This window comes from Anopheles maculipalpis, chromosome X, assembly GCF_943734695.1.
Source record: "Anopheles maculipalpis chromosome X, idAnoMacuDA_375_x, whole genome shotgun sequence".
Taxonomy (NCBI): Eukaryota; Metazoa; Arthropoda; class Insecta; order Diptera; family Culicidae; genus Anopheles; species Anopheles maculipalpis.
In genome coordinates this window covers 2,250,328-2,271,368 of record NC_064870.1, presented here as the reverse complement: position 1 = coordinate 2,271,368, position 21,041 = coordinate 2,250,328, and the positions used below count along the sequence as shown (strand labels likewise).

General features: G+C 47.9%; 3 protein-coding genes across 3 annotated transcripts in view; all 3 read left to right on the top strand.

The window, feature by feature from the left end:
• LOC126557510 (facilitated trehalose transporter Tret1) overlaps positions 1-21,041 on the top strand; it is a 259,197-nt gene that overhangs the window by 85,360 nt on the left and 152,796 nt on the right. The window lies entirely within an intron of this gene.
• LOC126567270 (myosin heavy chain 95F) lies at positions 2,192-9,128 on the top strand. The gene is made up of 13 exons (XM_050223505.1): positions 2,192-2,265; positions 2,415-2,674; positions 2,796-2,925; positions 3,004-3,993; positions 4,061-4,225; positions 4,337-4,560; positions 4,638-5,268; positions 5,429-5,891; positions 6,015-6,105; positions 6,247-6,386; positions 7,607-7,654; positions 8,430-8,668; positions 8,737-9,128. The coding sequence occupies exons 2-13, from the start codon at positions 2,417-2,419 to the stop codon at positions 9,126-9,128; spliced, it is 3,771 nt and encodes a 1,256-aa protein (XP_050079462.1). The 5' UTR covers positions 2,192-2,265; positions 2,415-2,416.
• LOC126564384 (PH and SEC7 domain-containing protein) lies at positions 13,682-20,880 on the top strand. Its single transcript, XM_050221452.1, has 15 exons — positions 13,682-13,884; positions 14,009-14,075; positions 14,517-14,570; positions 14,659-14,903; positions 15,387-15,453; positions 15,546-15,599; positions 15,699-16,165; positions 16,497-17,615; positions 17,749-18,812; positions 18,889-19,082; positions 19,178-19,370; positions 19,485-19,744; positions 19,828-20,231; positions 20,318-20,455; positions 20,524-20,880. Exons 1-15 carry the CDS (start codon positions 13,747-13,749, stop codon positions 20,878-20,880), a joined length of 4,821 nt encoding a protein of 1,606 aa, XP_050077409.1. The 5' UTR covers positions 13,682-13,746.

The following is a 21,041-nucleotide window of genomic DNA, read 5'->3' as shown; positions in this document are numbered from 1 at the left end:
GGGAATGGACGGAAGGCGTCAGGTTTCGACGTCCCTTTGCCAATGATGATGGTGACGACGACGCGGAGGATGTTACGTTACGTTTGGCTGTAGTGTGCCCGATTATACACGAACCGCTGCTCCCATAACCGGCAGTGGCGGCCAAGTTGCAGTGGAAAAGCTGGAAGCTTCGATTCGGACGGCATCCAAATGCAGCAAGCATAATTCTTGATAGCTCAAAGTAATTAGAAAGAATGTTTCCTCATTGATGAAATATTATGGACAATAACTTTAAGAGCATAGAGAGGGATACAGGGCAGCAGACGTGTGGGGCAGCAACTGCTAATCGCGTCATGACATCATGAATAAGACTTTACACTTTACAGGTGTTAAGATCGAATCTAATCTCATCCTTCCTCCTGCTTCCTTATCAGCAGTCTCTACAGAAGACTAGTTAGCAAATATGGCGTCGAACCAGAAGACGATAGGGATGAAGTGTTTTTGAATCATGTACAATGCGTTTAAGTGCCACTTCAATGCACGTTCAGTCGATTACGCATCGCTTTGGTTGGAAACCTTAATAGGACGCATAGTTCTTGGAAAATTTTGTTTTGGAAGCTTCTTGCTAGTGTCTTAAATCAAATTAGTCCTACCTTGCGTCGTGCACAGTCTTGCTTGTGGATCGAAGCAGTATAAAACACATCTAATAAGTAGTTCCAGTAGTTCTTTGAGGAGTTTCATTAAATGTCTGAAAACAGCACTACCTGTCTGTAGATATGTATTGTGGATTAATATGTATCATTCACATTGCACAACTTCTCAAAATGTCCCACAGAGATTGCTGACCACTGCAAAGCAGTAGTTGTTGCTGTGATCGACACTGTGAGCACGTTCGTGCATGGGTAAAAATTGATGATTCACCCAGCACATTTGTTTGATATATACAGCATCATACGATCCACCCAAACTCAACCCACTCTAACTGCGATCTCCGACCTGCATCTCTCCACCCTTCACCCTTCCGTGCGGTCTTTTGCCCAGAACAACTCCGGCTTACTTTTGCATATGGGCAATAGAAATAGGTTAGTTTACGACTTTCAATTTGTAGAATTAAGCCCACAACATATTGCATACACATAAGCACACACACACACACACGCGCGTGCTTTTCTGAAGCTTCCCGCATTATTATGCTGTGTATGTACGTGTGTAGAGTTTGTGCTCCTTGTTGAAAAGGGTTGGCAGGGCAGTTGTTGGCAATTGTGCAGTAAACCGGTAAAAAGAGGCCTTTCGTAGGTATGTTTTGGATGTTGTATTATGCCCTAATCAGGTTAGAGCTAAAACCTCACCACAACCTTCTGAACCTCCTCACCGTTCGCCCTTACGATCGCGAAGGGGTAAAATGCTAGCTAGAGGCATACAGCAACGGCAATTTTCGTGCATTGCAAAGGCACACAACGACCGCGATTCACCTATCTTGATCATCATCATCAAACGTGATGGAGAAAAGTTTCTCCTTCGTTTCTTCATCTCCGGGCTTTCTTTCTCTGCCCTATTGCTGGCGCTGCTGTGCAACGGCGCAACCTCCGCATGCATATATGTGCCCGTCATTGTTGGATGATGTTGCTGCGGCTTGCGATAATGCGGCCGTAGAAGCGAGCCGCGATGGAGAGTGAAGATCCAAGAGCCCCTAACTCCTAACAGTGGGCAAAAAAAAGCAGCGCCTACAGAAAGGTGATTGAAATGCGAGCGAGTGAGCGAGAAACACTTTTCCATTTTCAACATTTCCATCGACATCTGTAACCGCCCGTGTACCGATCGTTGACCGATCGGTGGAGAGGAAAGACGGCTGGGAGCCGTAACGAATATCGGAAAAGCGAACGCTTCCGCGCGTGTGTGTTGTGCGGTCGGTTGCTGTTTTGTTGTGGTTCCAAAAGCCACCGGTTTTGGTAAACGTGTTTTTATTCATTTCACTTCCGCAACCCCGAGCAAAGCAGGCGGAAACCCGGGAGAAGTGAGATGTTGTGCGGAGGTGGTGAAAACTCCACGTTCCAGTTTTCCCCTCTGAAGCTTTTTAATTTCAAATGGTTTGTGATTTCTCTTTTTTTTTTCTTGCCATGCCATGTGCCATGCTCCAATGCACCATTCGACGATGTGGGGTTACCGTGGGGGTCGTTTAATCTCAGCAGCTGCAGCACACTGGTTTCGACACCGATATCGACATATAGCAACATTCCACACTCCCGACCAGAGGCCAACAGCGGCCTGCCAAAACTACCGGTACAAGTAAGTGTGTGACCTTCTTTTAGTTACTTCCCAGCTATAACAGTTAACTAACTTTCTGTTCTTCTTGTTCTATTCTTGTTCTGAACTGCTGACATCATCATCATCATCTGAATAACTGATGCGGGTGATGCACAAACACATACACACAGAAATGCTAGACTCACAGTTGGTGTGGGCACGCGACATACAGGATGGCTACATACAGGGACGCATCATCGAGATCGGTGCGTCCGAATATGAGGTGCAGCCGGTGGATGGAAAGCTGCCGAAGCGTAGCTGCATCCCGGAGGACATCTTTCCTTCGTGCGAGCGGCCCTCGGACAATGATGACAACTGCGAGCTGATGTTTCTGAACGAGGCGACGCTGCTCGATAACATACGGAACAGATACTACAAAGATAAGATTTATGTAAGCAAATGATGCCTTTACAAGGGCAGGAGAGAGTTTTGCTGCAGCTACTATTGAAGTGATCGGTCCTAATGTTGTGCTATGTGATTATTATTATTTTTTTTTTTGCTCGTAAACACAGACCTACGTAGCAAACATCCTGATCGCCGTCAATCCGTACAAGGAAATACCGGACCTTTACTCGAAGACGACGCTGAAGCGGTACAGCGGTAAATCGATCGGTGAACTTCCGCCGCACGTATACGCAATTGGTAAGCTGGACCGCACTACTCATGTAATGTAGCCAATTAATATCTTTGCTCCTACCTACCTCCTCCCTCCCTTTCCAGCCGATAAAGCAATCCGTGATATGCGCGTGCTAAAGATTTCACAGTCGATCATCGTGTCGGGCGAATCCGGTGCCGGCAAGACGGAAAGCACCAAGTATCTGCTTAAGTTCCTGTGCGATTCGGTAGCCGCGGCCGGTCCGATCGAGCAAAAGATACTGGACGCGAACCCGATCCTGGAAGCGTTCGGCAATGCGAAAACGACCCGCAACAACAACAGTTCGCGCTTTGGCAAATTCATCGAGGTGCACTACGACAAACGGTGCCAGGTGGTGGGTGGACACATCTCCCACTATCTGCTGGAAAAGAGCCGCATCTGCACGCAGAGTGCGGACGAACGGAACTACCACGTGTTTTATTTACTGTGCGCGGGTGCACCGCCGGCATTGCGTGAACGGCTTGCCCTTACCAAACCGGACGACTATCGGTATCTGTGTGGGTGCACGCAGTACTTTACGCAGCCGAACACGGAATCGCGCATACCGGCGGGGTATAAATCGCGCGTGCACACCACAAAAGGACCGTTGAAGGATCCGATACTGGATGATTATGAAGATTTCCGCCAGCTGGACGAAGCGCTCGGACGGTTGGGATTGAGCGAGGCGGAACGGACGCAAATCTACTCGCTTGTTGCGGCGGTACTGCATCTTGGCAATATACGGTTCGAGGAAAATCCGGAAGATTCGAACGGTGGGTGCCGGATTACGCAGGATTCGCAAACGTCGCTCAACGTGACGGCACGCTTGATCGGAGTAGATCCGTCCGAGCTGCGTCAAGCGTTGATGTCGCGTGTGATGAAGAGCAAAGGTGGCGGTATCAAGGGTACGGTTATTATGGTGATGCTGAAGGTGTACGAGGCAAACAATGCGCGTGACGCACTGGCCAAAGCCCTCTACTCCAAGCTGTTCGATCACATCGTGGCGCTCATCAATCAGAACATTCCCTTCCAGGCATCTAGCTACTATATTGGTGTGCTCGATATCGCCGGTTTTGGTAAGAGCTTTGCATATCTTGGTTGTGTGTCGAGGTTTCATCTTTTAAATTTCTCTTATTTGTACAGAATACTTCACGGTCAACTCGTTCGAACAGTTCTGCATCAACTACTGCAATGAAAAGCTGCAGAAGTTTTTCGATGACAACATCCTTGCGGCGGAACAGGTACTGTATGCGCGCGAAGGTCTCAATGTGCCGGAGATCAAGTACACCGACAATCAGGACATTATCGGTAAGGAAAACGTGAAGAAAGAGCAATTTATTGTTTTTTTTTTCGATTAATTCCCATTTGCTAACCGATGGTCAAATTTATATCTCCTTTTTCCACAATTCTGCCTATTAGAGCTGATCGAATCTAAATCAAACGGTATCTTCACACTTCTGGATGAAGAATCGAAGCTGCCGAGACCATCGTACGCACACTTTACGAACGAGGTACATTCGGCCTGGAACGGTCACTATCGGCTGTCGTTTCCGCGTGCTTCTCGGCTCAAGGCGCACCGTTCACTGCGCGATGATGAAGGATTTTTGGTTCGCCATTTTGCCGGTGCCGTCTGCTATAATACGGTATGGAAACTTTCATCCGCACACGCTTCCGGCTGCCGCTCAAAGTTTACACACTTTGCCTTTCCTTTACTACCCAGAACCAATTCATCGAGAAGAACAATGACGCGCTACATGCATCGCTGGAAGGGTTGGTGCAGGAGTCGGAAAATGCGCTGCTGAACACACTGTTCAGTGGCGGCGGTAAGCTGATGAACGTGGGCAAACTATCGTTCATTTCGGTCGGTTCGAAGTTCCGGTCGCAGCTGAGCGAGTTGCTGGAGAAACTACGCAGCAACGGCACGAACTTTATACGCTGCATCAAACCGAACAGCCGGATGATTGATCACGAGTTCGAGGGTAGCCTGGCACTGGCACAGCTCAAGTACTCCGGCACAAACTCGGTGCTGGAGCTGATGGAGTACGGTTATCCATCGCGCGTACCGTTCAACGAGCTGTACAACATGTACAAGAGCTATCTGCCTCCGGAGTTGGCCCGGTTGCCGCCGCGTACGTTCTGCGAAGCAATGCTGATGTCGTTGAAGCTCAACTCGAACGAGTTCAAGTTTGGCATAACGAAAGTGTTCTTCCGGCCGGGCAAGTTCGTCGAGTTCGATCGAATCATGCGCTCGGATCCGGAGAATCTGAAGGCGATCGTGGCGAAGGTGAAGAAGTGGTTGATCCGTTCTCGGTGGATCAAGTCGGCGTTCGCAGCGATATGCGTCATCAAACGTAGGCACCAAACTCACATGACATATGATTGGTTGTTTCTTTTTGTGGGGTTTGGGTTTTTTTTTACACTTTTTTTACAGTTTCCAAGCACCATAGCACCATGTTTACACATCCTCTGATCGCTTTTCTTTCCACTTTCCCCTTGCCCCTAATTTCGTAGTGAAAAATCGCATCATCTTCCGAAACAAATCGGTCGTGGTGCTGCAGAAAGCGGTCCGTGGCTATCTGGTGCGTAAGCAACACCAGCCACGCTACCGGGGCATCATGAAGATCAAAGCCGTCGAGCATAATTTGCAAAAGATGCAAGCGATTGCGGAGCAGCTGAAGGCGGACCGCGACAAGATGCAGGCCAACATCCGGGACGTGCAGGCAATGCTGAAGGTTGCGATCGAGAAGATACGCAACAATCCGACGATCGGTGCGGCCGCCATCGATCGCCAGTACGCGGAAATTATGCACAGTATCGATACGAACATGAAGCTGATCAATGCGCGCCTTCAGGAGCAACGCAATGCCGAGGAGCAGGAGCGACTGAATAAGATCAAGCTTGCGCTGGAGGCTGAACGTCGTGCCAAGGAGGAAGAGTTGCGTCGCCTCAAAGAGGAGGAAGAAAATAGGAAAAAGTAAGTTTTATGGGGCTATTACATGCGCCAAATTCGAAAATTATTCCAACCAAAATTATCACGTGTAATAGCTGTTGATCGCCTTTATCAAGCTTAATGCTCCATTTTTTTCTACTCGTGCAGAAAAACGGAAATCGAGGCACGCCGCAAGGAGGAGGAAGCCAAACGCCTCCGGCAGGAGGGCGAAGATCGGAAGGCTGCCCTTGCCCTACAGGTACTGTCATCTGCGCTAGCGTTTAGTACGGCCGCCAAAGAGCTCCGGTCACTGCTCGACCAAGAAGCACGCGACAAACGGCTACCAGCGCCCATTAACGCACCAAACGCTAATCGGTACTCTGTTCTACCACCTACTCAGGCACAGCTGGAAAAGGAAGCACAGGAAGACATACAGTATCGGCAGCAGCTGGAGCAGGAACGGCGCGATCACGAGCTGGCCCTCCGGCTGGCACAGGAATCGAACGGACAGGTCGAGGACAGTCCGCCCGCGTTGAGAAAGTATGCAACAATCGTATGGCATAGGGAGCGTACCTCAAACATTCGCTTCACGCCATGCTAGCTCAGCTTCTCCGTATCTGTGTGTGTCTGTAGTTAAGCACTAACATTCGGGAGTCGTCCATGTGCAACGTTTGAGCTCCTTCCAATCGTACCTCTAGTCTTTCGCTACTAGACGCTTCTAACATCGGTGCTTCTCTGTTTGCTACGGTGTCGGCTTTGTTGTATAAGTCTCTTACTGCTTGTACATTTGAGTAACGTGATGTTGGGTAATTAGTTAAAAAAGGGTGATTTGTCGGGACTAAACATAAGTAGTCTGTGCATATCTGTACTTATCCATAGCATTAACTTTCGTGTCAACCTGCGTACCCTTCAATAGGCTCCCGTACACGATACGATTCTTCGATGACGAATTTCACTCATACCCTTACAACCAGCTCCTATAAAAAAAGTTTGCAGTTTCAAAAGGAACTCGAATGACCTCGAGGATGATTCGTGTCGTGTACATAAGCCTAATATGTATTCTTTCCGCTCTACCTCTGTGTTGCTTCAAATTGGTCATTTACAGTTGAAAAAAGCCCCATGCGTCCCTTAATTCACAACTCTTTTCGAATAACACATCTCAAGGATCGACTTTTCTCCGTTATTTACACTTTGCAGTATTTCCCTTGCGTAAGTCCTCCTTCCTTTGATGCCTTTACAAACGCTTTAACCGTAGTAAAACGAACTGCTTTCCGGTTAATTCTCCTGGATAGATAGATAATCTTCTCACATGTAACTGATTATCGCTTTAAACTTGTATGTTGGATTTTGTCGCTGCGATACAAAAAAAAACCGTCACTAAAATTCTTAATATTGATGAGTCGTCAATACGGACCCGGGCTTTGCAAGGTCTCATCCTGACCTGGACATATGGTTCTGGCCGTTACGGGTTTAGGGACATACTTGATTCCGGCTCGATCCCGGAAAAGTGACCCATCACCAAGTCTTAACCCATAACTCATACCTAATAATATTTATGCTCGGGGTTGTTGTTGTTGTTCGCTGGTCGTATCTTTAGTATCTGATACATGATAAAAAAATCGGCGTCAAACCAAGTCTTTCTTTCACACACACACCAGCCCACTTACCACCTTCCCCCACTGCACTACTACCACACGAATCACGAATTTCTTTTTTTTAACTATGTTTGTTTCAATACATTTTCCAACCCCATTCTCCAGCGGTACGCCAGAGGTCACGCCATTGGGCAACGCAAACCGATTGATAAGGTACATTGTAAAATACTACATTACACCCACACAAACACACACACACACACACACACACACACACACACACACACAAAGAAACCATTCCCTTTTGAACACTAAGAGGAACAAAAAAAGACACGAAACCTTGCCCTTTTTCTTCTCTTATATTTTTTTGTTCGTTTTCCACATTTTCGTAACTGTTTTCATGAAAATATTTCATTTTTGTTTTGTAAGTGTATCGTTTTATTTTATTTTTTTCCTTGTATTTTCATATTTTATCGTCGACGTTTTTGTTATTTTTTACTTTTTTTACTATGTTTTTTTTCGGCTGTAGTAATATACCCATTCGGATTGCAATCAGCAGCATACTGCACGCGTGCGTGTGTGTGTGTGTTGTCGGTTGTGAATTACATTTGGTACGAAATTGCTAAGAGATAAGGAACCATATTTTTTAATTTCCTTCTCGATTGCATATTGTTCCATGTACAAAAGCAATTGTTCCTGTAACTTGTACATACGTAAATCAAAATCGTGTGTATTTTGTGTGACAAGATTTTTGTTTTCTTTTTATAGAGAGCTCCTTCAAAAAAACACTAATTTAAACTCCATCCTGTTGGGCATCATCGCCTTTACCGCTTGTATATCGAAATTCCTTTCTATTTTATAAATCAGCATACACTCACATTCAAAATGGCCGAAGGTGGTGATGCCCAGTCACATTTTTTTAATGCGTTCCATCGTCCTGTTTGCCGTAATTAATTGCGCTTTGATTCACCTTCTTCAAAACGAACAGATCGGAAGCGATCCGTGCACAACAGCAGCTGGTTGAGAAGCAGAAGCACGATCTATCGAAATGGAAGTATTCGGAGCTGCGGGACGCGATCAACACGAGCTGCGACATTGAGCTGCTGGAGGCATGCCGCCACGAGTTCCACCGCCGGCTAAAGGTGTACCATGCCTGGAAGGCAAAGAACCGCAAGCGTACGACGATGGACGAGAATGAGCGGGCACCGCGTAGTGTAATGGAGGCGGGTAAGACGCAGAGAAGAGTCGCTTTGCAAGCAATTCCACTGGCTAATTTTGCATTGTCTCCCCACTAGCGGCACGTTCCGGTCCACCAAGATTGACGCCGAAGCAAGAGATCGTACCGACCGGTAGCGTTCATCGCTACTTCCGCATACCGTTCGTGCGACCGACCAACGGTGGCGGACCGGAAGTAGCCACCGTTGCCGCGAATGCGGACGACAGCAAACGCAGCTGGTGGTACGCCCACTTCGACGGTCAGTACGTTGCACGGCAGATGGAGCTGCACACGGATAAACCGCCGATTCTGCTCGTGGCCGGCAAGGACGATATGCAGATGTGCGAGCTGAGCCTAGAAGAAACGGCACTGACGCGCAAGCGGGGCGCCGAAATACTTGAGCACGAGTTTAACCGCGAATGGGAACAGCACGGTGGCAAACCGTACAACCGATTGAGTCCTAGGAAGTAGTATACTTCACCGGTATATATGGTACGCGCCTGGTGTTTCTTCACAAGAGAACTTGGCCCGCCATTACTGGCCTCCTTTGACTTACGTTTACCCCGTTTAGCTGGATAGTCGGTCCTGCGTGCGGGGTGTCGATCCGGTTCGGTAGGGATTCGATACACGGCCCTGCCGGGTGCCAACCTGGTTTTTAGCTAAATTAATGTCCAACCCTCTGGACGTACAGATACAACCACACAAAACACTGTCGCTCCTACCCGGACAAGTTCGGAATGATTAGAGGGGGCGACCAACATTCACTAACACTAACGTATTCTTAATCAGTATCCTTTTTTCTTTTGATTCCATTCCACCAGTATTAACCTAACTTTTACTACGCGAATGGAGTATTACTAATGTATTATTATTATGATGATTACCTATCAAATGGTAACGGTGCGCATCCGGGTTGAAAAAATACATTCCCCATCCAGAATCATTCTTCCATTCTCTCTCTGTATCCCCTCTCCCTCTGACGAGAGAGTTAAGTGTATGTTTCCAACCGATTATTTAAGCCACGTCTTCGTTAACTTCGTATAGCAACGGATGCGCCAAAACCTTTACCACAGTTGCTAGCATGTTAAGAAATGTTCCAGTCATTCCTACAACTTCCTAACAGCGGTCAAGCTAAAACGGTGCTACCAACAAACAAACAAAAAACCTTGTCCTTCCCGCTTCCCGGGTCCATTTTTTTGCAGCGCCAAACCTTCCCTAAAATGAGGTAATTTACGAACAACTGTTTTTTTTTATCGCCATTATCTTTTCTATTTAATGTACGGTGCGTGTATGGCGGTGTCTTGGTTAGGTGCCTTTTTATCCTTAAACGAAACGATAATTAATATAAATATATAATAGATACGTTACAATTGGTGAATGGTGAATGCAGGCCAAAGGAAGGGTCGAAACCTGTACCAGCCGGAAACACCGTGGTGCGGGAATTGGAATCCGTTGGTACAAGCAGAAGAAAACGAAGAATCGTGAAATGTGTGCGTGTAACCATATGTGTGTTTTGCGTTTTTGTGAGGATAATCAAAACAGAAGAAGAACAAAGGAAGAGTGAACATAACACGAAAAAGTTTAAAGCAAGGGAATTTAAATGAGAAAGGGAGGGGAGAGAAAGAGAAAACAAACAAAAATGAAGCAACTAAATAACGTCTAACGTTTTCCCCCTTCGAGACTGGTTTTTACTGCTATTTGCTGCTGATCAATCTTTATTATATTATTATTAATCTATATCAATTTACTTGGCGGGTTGGAGATGAGATGATACAAAAAAACAAACAGAATTTAATAGGAGAATTTATTTTGAATGCTATATTTAAAAATGCATAAAAAGGATCAACAACCGAAGGCTAATACTATAAATAAATACACATAAATACCGATATGGGTGATTTCAAAACAAAACGGTTAGGTATGAGGTTTAATTTATTTTAATTGGAAACAGAAATTTACTCCGGAGACTAAAGCGATTCGGGTATCGAATCCGAAGTTAAATCCCTAGTAGACTCCGGAGTAATCCGGAGCAACCTTCACTTGATTCCGCTATGCATTTCGGAGTTAATATAGTACATTACTCCGGAGCTGAATCCGGTTTTTATACGTCGGAGTTGGAACGGATTCATCGGACTCCGGGGTTCCCACCACTAACGCGCATACGCCGTTTTGCCCAGGACAGCGTTCCCTGTCGCGGAAGAGCTTTTTGAAGTATTGGATCCGGTGCTGTAAAAAAATTGAAAGCTCCCATTTTTTAAATTTTGCTTTATTGCAATATTATTGCTATTGCGGCGGAACTTATGAATTTGAACGATCTCTGGTGATTATAGAACATAGTTAGTGATTTTTTATTATGCACCCAATCTAAGCATACATAATACAACTATAAATAGAAGCTTTTCTACTTGCTAATGCCAGTTTTATCCAAACATATGGTTACGTGATGGTTGTTGTGCGCTACCCGTACGCCATTAGGCGGCGGTCTACGCATCGAGTATGAAGATAAACCAGTAAGGCTCAGGCCCACGAGAACTGAGAAATCTGTGAGAAAATCTGTCCTCTGTCAAAACAGAGCTTACTACAAAAAAAATGCTCTTAGCCAAGGGAAGGGAAATTTATAACTATTGGAATCGATGTGAAACTCATCAAAAAAAATCTCAAAATTCAACGTTGTTTTACCGAAAATTTCAAAAATTACCACGTGATTGTCACATCACAGGAATTTGACACATGGATTGATTGTCATTTTTCTCGGGTTCAGCTGCTCAGTTGCATTCTGGGGCTGTCGGTGAGCCGTCAATGAGCGCTCTGTTTTTGACCACAGCCCAATGCATCGTTTAACTCATGTTTAGCAAATGACAGCAGCAAGCGCAGCGGCACCCACGCACTCACAGCCGTACCAGCGAACGTTTATCCCTTATTGACGACGGTCCATACAAAAATGAGTTACCCTCTCGGTGCTAACTCCGTGCTGAGATTGTCAATATTCCATACAAAAATGACACAGCGACACACATTTCCTATATTTATAGCTAAAAGTGTAAAATAAAACTCTATAAAATAAATAAACCAAAAAAAAACAAAGCAACCATGTCATTTCAAAAAGAAATATGAACGAAAGAGACGCTATGAAGCGCTGTTATGGTATCTCAAAAGCGGTGGCAACTTGACTGTCTTGGCACGGAGTTAGCACCGAGCTGGTACCGAGAGGGTAACTCATTTTTGTATGGACCATGGTCAATAGGGGAGAGACAGGAGAAAAACCCGCTAGCGAGACGCAAAGCACACACGCACACGCAATTGCCGAGCTTCGCCTTGTGACAGCTAGCGCTAGAAACAGCCCACCAGCAGCAGGGCGCACCAAAGAAAAGACCGAGAGAAAGTTAAGTCGAGACTTACCGTGAAGCGAGGAGTTGCGAGTGCGTTGTCCGGGCACAAAAAAGGTGTGCGTTATAGCCGCGTGCGTGCATGTGTGTGTGTGTGTGTCGTGCGTGCCCCGTGTGACTGAAGGGACGAGTGTTTGGTTTGGATCTGGCTCTTTTGTTTTTCGGGTTTACCCTAACGCGCCTTCTCGCAGCCTAAAACGGCCACATTTTGGGACTGTCCCGTACTCGTGTTGATCGCGGGTGGGAAAAAGAAGAAAGAAAAAACACCAGAGCGGACGGCGTGTTGTGGAAACGTGCAAGAAAAGTGGCCAGGTGCAGTTCAGTGGCCCGCCTGCAAGTGCAAGGAATAAGGAACCAGTGGAGCTGTGGAGAAAGAAGCAGAGGAGAGAAGAACGGCCGCCCACACGCCCCATCAATCAACGGTAAACCGACCAAAAATTTAAAAAAATAAAAGAAGTAAAATACCCGAACGATCAATCGAGCAATCCGCCCGCTGTGGTCTTACATACACACTCACACACACATACGCACGCAGAAGCCAACGGGGTGGCACATCCCAACCGCTAGCCAACTGTCAACGCCAAAGAGGAGTGTGCGACGTGAAATTTGTTGAAAATTATTTGTAGCCAAGCGTGAAGCCAGCCAAAGCAAAGTGAGGTTAGCTTTGTCCTGGGAGTTTTCCGGGCTAGTGGGGGAAGTGAAGGGGGCGGCGTACTTTCTGGGCCGTATTTCGTGAATGGATTTGGTGGTTTGCGTGCGTGCGTGAATCAGCACCGTCCAACAAACGAGGGGTGGAGAGCAGTACGGCTAAGCACGAGCGAGAGCGAGAGCGAAAACGCCTTTCGGAAATTAAATAAAATATAATACGGCCGAACACGGACCCTTCCAGCACGCGGACACACACACTCAAGCACGCGTGCAATATACAAAAAAACAAGGGGGTGTCCGCCGTGTGTGTTAGATCCGGTTCCCCAGCGCCGGATCTGTACAGGGAAGGCAACCCCTAGGTTCCCCCTCGTCGGCCATCATCTCTATCAAACGGTCTTAAAATCAATCATCCTTTTCACATCCACACAATCAGCCGGGTGCGGCAGCTTCGGAGCTGCTGGGAGGGAGTGGCAGCAGCAGCTAACTAACCACAAGTACCGTATGAAAACAACGCACACAACCCAGCCCAGCCGCCATCCATCGTAGGCAGCGAAAACTCGTAACGAAACGCGACGAAAGAAATTGGGAAGAAAGGTCGAAGAAAAATCGCTGCACTTGTGGTGCGTGCGTGTGTGTGTGTGTACTGCTGTCCGGTATCGTGCTCTGTCACCTAGAGTGCGCGGAGTGTGTGTCTCAGTGCCCTTTTCCGTGCCCGTGTGGCTCGCCGTGGAATACCCACACACATACAACACACACACGCGCGCGCTCGCTTGAAAACACGTCAGACGGATTGGTCCGGATGCTCCAAAACGGTGTGCTGTTCAGCTGGTCCGGAAGTCGTCGATACTGGAAGGGAATACAATAAAGAAAAGCGGAAGTTAAAACAACGAACCCGCAACCCAAACCCCACAAAACGCCCCCCCCCCCTCCCTCCCAAAACTATTACCGACACACACCTCCCCACCCCGGGGGAGGAGTGTGAGTGAGGAACGGCGGACAGCTACAGCACAAGGTGTCACCCCGATACGGATGACCGTATCCCTCGGGCGGCCATTATGGCTGAGGAAGTGACGGCCGTGCTGCGGATGAGCAAGGATGGTATCACGTTCGGGTTTCAGGTCCGGCAGATCGACATCGGCGAGCATGTCATATACAAGATCCTGGAAAATACGCCCGCGGACATGTGCGCGAAGGTAAGGAACAAGCCTACGATACCCTGTACCGGATAAACATTCCCCGGCAATACTATCCAGCAACACACAGCACGAAACTAACCGATGGTACTTCATTTTATCCAATACCTCATTCTCATTCTAGGTGGAGATAGGTGATATCGTGTTGAAAATAAACGGAGAAGATGTCACTGGATTAGCTACCAAAGATGGTATTACTTTATCACGCTACTTTTTTACTACCAAATTTATTCTACAGCAAGCGCAACACAATTGCGCTGGTGTAAAAAATGCGGTCGATTTTTGACACATTTCCTTACAAAAATACACCCAAAAATGTGGCAAATTTTGTATGCAAATGTGTGAAAAATCGACAGCATTTTGACGGAAAATCATAGTTGCGCTTCGTGTAGACCACGTTTTGCTTGCTGCATTCCTCTCATTACTATCACCCAAAGCTTTCTCTAACTTCACGACAGTTCACCTTTCCTTCGTCTTTTCATCCGCCCCCTCCCCCCATGGGTGGGGAACATATGTGTTTTTTTGTTTATTTGCTGTTTTTACCTTGTTCGAGTCCGAACAAAACAAAATGTGCTACATGTGTACGAGTGTGTGTGTATGTTTTTTTACACTCTTACGCTCTCTACTTCCAGTGGTAAAACGTGTACGGGTTTCACCGAACCCCATGACGCTGCACCTCCGGAAAGGTATGATGTTCCGTTTACTGTTGCCACCACTTCAACTAGCCAACAAGCTCATAAAAATTTTCTCACCCCTTTATTTTGCCTATTACAGATCCGCAAGTGAAGCGCACCATTTACGAAATGATCAAATCTACTTCACCCGACCGGGTGCTACATCACCAGCAGAAGCTACAACATCAATCACCCCAATCGTCCCAAGGTCCGGAAGAGTATACGGTGGAGCTGAGGCGCAAAAAGGATGACACCCGGCTCGGGTTCGTGGTGCGTGCGACCGATGTGCTCGATCATGTGATCGTCGAGATACGGCAAGATTCGCCGGCCGCGCTGTGTGGAAAGGTGAGCAAATATGTTAGATGCTTCTCCGAAGGATCCACATTTATAATGTTTAGATCGGGGCAAAGGATCTTTCAGATTCATTTATTCGAATACAAAGATGTAGAATGCTACACGAAAAATCTTAAAATTCAATTTGAAGATTAAGAAATTTAATACCCATGAGTCCTTCGAAATCACTTTTGTATACTGCATCTGACCCGCGAATCAAAATGAGTTTGACATCACTGGTTCAGGTGCAGTGTAGGATTAATCGTTTCACTTCAAACTCAGATATAGTGGTGCCTCAGCAAAACGAAAGAATGCATCCAGGCATTCTTCGTTATCTCGCTCTCTGCTGCAGTACTGAGTGTTGGCGTCATAAACAAGAAAAGGCATTGCCAAAGATAATTGTAACTTTATCGTTAAAAATGCTAACCTAACGGGGTGTGTCAGATAGAATTTGTTGTTGCTTACGCACCTGTTTTTTTCTTCTTCTCTTTGTAGGTGGAAGTCGGTGACGTTTTCCTGAAGATAAACGATACGGATGCGCAACAGTATTCTCCGCGCGATGGTACGTTACGCAGCGTGGCTTGGGCAGACGTAGAATCGTAGACGTTCTAACATTGTGCTCTTTCTTTTTCTATTTCCCTGCGGTTTTTTTAGTGCTAAAATGTTTGGGTAGTGCCACCGAACCCATCACGTTGCGACTGAAGCGAGGTATTTTATGTGACCGAGGATTGTGTGATGTTGCAGACCGTTTTACATTTAAGTAGTACATTTAAATAATGACTCCTTTTTTGCGTTCTTTCCTGCCAGATCCTTGGATAAAAAAATATCTACGCGAACAGTATCAGCAGGAACAGTTGGTAATGAGTGATGATTCGATTGAATCACAATCCTGCAAGGTAAGTAGTGACAATACGAACGGTTCACCATCGCTGCCCGTATCACGCCTGGCACAGCCGAAACGCTCCAAGCTGCTGTCGCTCGATTCGGCATTGAACCTCACCCACTCACCCAATAATACACAGGCAGCAGGCGGACGGATACCCGGGAACGGCAATCCGCACGCGGTGCGCGAATGTCTCTCCGAATCTGCCTGTCGTCCGTCCCGCATTCCGCAGGCAGTTACGCAAAGTAACTGGAGTGCTCCACAGTCACCGTCGCGCGGCCGGAAACCGCCACGCCCGTCACAAATACCGACGGCTAGGCCCGATATGCTTGTCACCCGATTTGTTATGACCGGCGAGTCTCAGTTTGAGACGCGCTACTTCGCGGACCAGGTATGTTAATTGCGTGTGCGCGTGTGTGTAGACAGTGAAGTACAGTACAACTATAACTAACTCCGAACTACTACGGAATAAGAAAAACTAAGGCTGTAGTCACTGCTCAGCTGTACGACTGTTGTTTGTACGATTATTTCAAATTATGTATGGGATTTGACAGATGAATATAATGACAGTTTCGGTTGCCCGATCAACGTCTGTCAAATCCCATACAATATTGTATTACCAATGACTCCAGCTAAAATAGTTTCGTTGAAAATTGGCTTCACATTCTCATTGTTGGCGATCACTGTATACAGCAAGTGAAAACAACCGCTCCCTTTTTCAGCCACGCAAACGTATTAAAGCGCCGCTGGTCAACTACGATACGCTCTCCTCATCGACCAGCCGCTCGGAAGACAATAGTAACAGCAGCAGCTGCCTAATGGAAGATAACGCAAACAACGATCCAACGCAACCACCCTCTCCAGCCTCGCCACTCTCGCCGGCAGATGGGCCGCCGGCAAGCGACAATAACCTAATGGGCCATTGTGGCAACGGTGCCGTTGACGGTGGTCCGGTAGTAAGCAAAAAGAAATCACACCCCAGCCACGGCTCGAACGGCAACAACAATCTACCGGCGAGCGTATCGTACGGTTCGATCGATACGAACGGTGAAGGAGCGAGGAGGGAGGAGCAGAGCGGTGAGCGGGCGGGCAGGAGAGTGGATGATGTTACCACAGGTGACGGTGGTAACAGTGGAAACCAAAACGCGTACAGTAATGCAAAGTTGGCGGAAGACGCTAACCGGGGTGAGGTCGGTGGCCGGGGGGAGACGAAAGACTGTGATAGTTCGAATGGTAGTGTCCCTAGTGAAGCAAGCCGACAGCCGCAGCATCAGCAATTGCCGCGCACTAACGTTGGTTCGCGAACGAAGGCCGATCCGAGCGAGATTAGCTACTCGGTTCCAACATCGCCCACCACGTACGGTGTGGGCAGTGGGGGTGGTGGTGGCGGTGTTGGCGTTGGTGACCATTTACTTTCCGCGGGGAACGCTGGGCATGAGCAACAGCTTCGCAACAACAACGAGATGAGCATCAACTCGATGCCGACCAGTCCGGAGTACGCTGGTGCGGGTGGCCATCACCATCACCAAATGTTCCGGTATGGGTCTGGAACTCCAGCCGATGGTAGTGGTGGCGGTGGTGCGGGCGGTGATACGAGTAGCGGGGAGCTAACGGCTAATACAAACATGAGCTCTGGGTCGGGACCGCATAGTGGTGGTGGCGGCGGCATGATACGCAAATGTGATGCCGCCGGCTTCCGTACCAGCCGGTCGGAGGATCATCTGCAGCAGACGCAACGTGACGGTGGTATTGGGGCGGTTGTATCGATCGATATCGACGAGGATGTGAACAGTTCACTGAATACGCTACTCGACACTCGTCACGATTCGCAGGAATATGCGGTAAGTTTCAGAAATCCACCAATAACTTACTACCAATATTGCAGATCTCAAAAACATTAAAAAAACGAAAAGACGTATTCTAATTAATTAATAACGTAAATGTCCATTCGTTCTGTCTACACTTCTCTACCAGATACCGGAACGAGAGCGGTTTCTATGGTCGTATAATGCGCAATCGGCTCCAAAGACAGCCGGCAGTGCCGGTGGCGAGAATGTGCACAATACAACCGAACCCGGTGCCAACGTGGTCTCACCACAATCCTTCTCGAGTTCGGTCAGTTCCTCGCCGCAACGTTCCGCCAGCGATAGTCCCGCCTCACCTACCTCCGTGTCGAGCTCCGTCATGTCTTCCTCTGGCGGATCGCGTGAACATTCACATGCCGGTGGTGGTGGTGGTGGTGGTGGTGGTACCGGCACGGCTAGTTCCTCGATCGCTAACAATCTTCCAGGCGGACATGGTGGCAACCATTTCCAACAGCAGCAGCAACATCAGCAGCAGCAAAACTCGCACCACCACCATCATCAACAGCAACATCACAATCAACATCAACCATTGCAGCAGCAACACTCCTCCGGTGGACAGCATCATCCGCCCAGTCAGCAGTCGGGCTACGGTGGACGTGATCACAGTGTGTCGGAAGCGGTATCGAACATCTCCAGCCCGGACTATCAGGACGAGCACGATCTGCTCAGCACGAAAGACCTGATGGCGATGGCTATTAGCGATCCGAGCGATTCCGACTCCACCATACTGATTTCGGAAAATACGCACCGTTGCGATCTGCCGATGAGCCATTCCGATCGCGATCATAAGCTCGTGATTCAGGTAAAGTCGGGCGAAGGTGGTGGGGCGTCGGAATTGGAAGAAGATTACGATGGTGCGCGTTGTCTTGCATTACTAAAGGAGGCGGAACGGTCGGAGTTGGAAAGTTTCGATTCGCTCGGAGAGGACGGTCTGATGCCGCCAGGCACGGCGAATCTGCTGCCGGGATATGCTGACAGCACGGTGTACGGTGGTAGCGTAACGCGCGAATCATCACCACCGGTTTCAGATGATGGAAGCGATGTGGATTCGTTACATTCGTTCCACTACTCACCGAAGGGTGTCGATCTGCCGTCAGCCGAGCGGCTTGCCAAGCGGTTGTATTATTTGGAAGGCTTCAAGAAGAGCGATGTATCACGGCAGCTGTGCAAAAAGTATGTCCCAATCGTGCGCCGCATGCGCTAATGTGTAAGCACAGCTAAAATTTCCCGCTTTCGTTTCTTTTTGTAGCAACGATTTCAGCCGTGCAGTCGCGGAAGAGTATTTGAAGTTCTTTTTCTTCGAATGTCTCTCGCTGGATAAGGCGCTTCGGATGTTCCTGAAGCAGTTTTCGCTAACCGGCGAAACGCAGGAACGTGAACGTGTACTGGTACATTTCTCCAAACGGTACCTAGACTGCAATCCACGTTCATTCAATTCGCAAGGTATGGAGGTTGGAAAAATGATTGCCCCTACTGTGGCCGGAGCTCAGTTTGTTTTTAATCTCTAATTTATTCTCTTACTAATCGAATGTCTACAGATGCGGTGCATACGCTAACGTGTGCGATTATGCTGCTAAATACGGACCTTCACGGACAAAACATTGGCTCCAAAATGACGTGCGCCGAGTTTATCGACAATCTGAGTGACCTGAACGATGGTGAAAATTTCCCCAAGGGTGTACTGAAGCAATTGTATTATTCTATCAAAGACAAGCAACTAGAATGGGCTCTGTAAGTATTGTATTATTGTTGTACAGCGTTAAACAGATAAAACCTTGTAAATGATTGTTAGTATACCGTTGATATGAATTTTCCTCATTTATTTCACCCTCTCCCCCATTAAAGGGATGATGACGTAGATCCTAAAACGGGTAATCGTAACAACGACGGCAATGGCAACGGTGGCAATGGTAACGGTCTCGGAGGTATCGGTATCGGCGGTGCTAATGGTGGATCGAGTGATGGAGGATCAACCGGTGGCAGCCTACAGGGGCCACCTGTTGGACCGAACCCATTCCTGGAAGCACCACCAATGTTTGCGGCTGTCGAGTATAAAAAGGGCTACGTCATGCGCAAATGCTGTTACGACACCAACTACAAGAAGAGTGAGTTAATAGAGTGATTATGGCACATACATACAAACGCCCGCACACACTCGCACTCGAACGCCCATTATTGATTGATGCAGCTTGCTGCGGCTTTTTTTGCACCATTTCAGCCCCATTCGGACGACGGTCTTGGAAGATGTTCTTTTGCACGTTGCGCGATCTGGTGCTGTACCTGCATAAGGACGAGCACGGCTTCCGGAAGAACCAGATGTCAGACAATGTGCATAATGCGATCCGCATCCATCATGCACTGGCCACGCGTGCGAGCGATTACACGAAGAAGCAGCACGTGTTTCGGCTGCAAACGGCTGACCAGTCGGAGTTTCTGTTTCAAACGAGCGATTCGAAGGAGCTGCAGTCGTGGATCGACACGATCAATTTCGTGTGTGCATCATTTTCGGCCCCACCGCTCGAGGGCGGCGTTGGTAGTCAAAAGAGATTTCAACGGCCACTGCTACCGTGCACGCACAGTCGTCTGCTGATGGTACATTTTGCTGTGGCTACCGTGTGTCGGATTCGTGATTAATAAAGGATATTTTTTGTTTTTCTTTCGTCTGTTCCTCCCCACAGCGCGAACAGATGGCGTCGCACGAGCGACAGGTGAATAAGATAATGCATCTGCTGGAAGAGCACAAGGTATCGACCGCACCGCCGAAAGGTTTAGCATTGCAGAACTACAAGGAAAAGGAAGTATATCTGCAGTACGAGGTACGTATTTAAATCACTCACTACTGTGAACTAAAAATAAAATATTTATTTTTTGCCCATCAAAACAGTTGAAGCGGTACAAAACGTACTATAATCTGCTCAGCTCTCGCCTAACCATGGAGCCACAGGATTTCAACAACCAGCATCAGGTGAGTGCGGCCGCACTGAACGATACCGGCGACCGGCGGGACGATTCCTGCAGCACGACGATGCTGCCGCTCGGCAGCTACGGTGACTACGGTGGCGCCAACAGCCATCCGGCAGCAACGGGCCAGCAGCAACCGCGGCCCCAAACCGCCGGCAGCCTCATGCCCAACTTTATCCAGGCACATCAGGGTGGTAATACGGTGGGTAACGCTAGATCGCCAGGACTTTCACCGCCGGAAAACACCACAGACCAGCAGCAGCCTACCAACACCCTGTAGTGCGGTAGTATCCTGCCTAACATCATCAGCATTCGGTTACCGGCAGGAACGGACCATCCGACACAATTGCTGGGCGTGCGTTGGCCCGCATAGAGACAAAGCACGTTGCAATTATTCATTCCGGGGATTTAAAACGCCCATCCAGAACCGGGGTCTGCAAA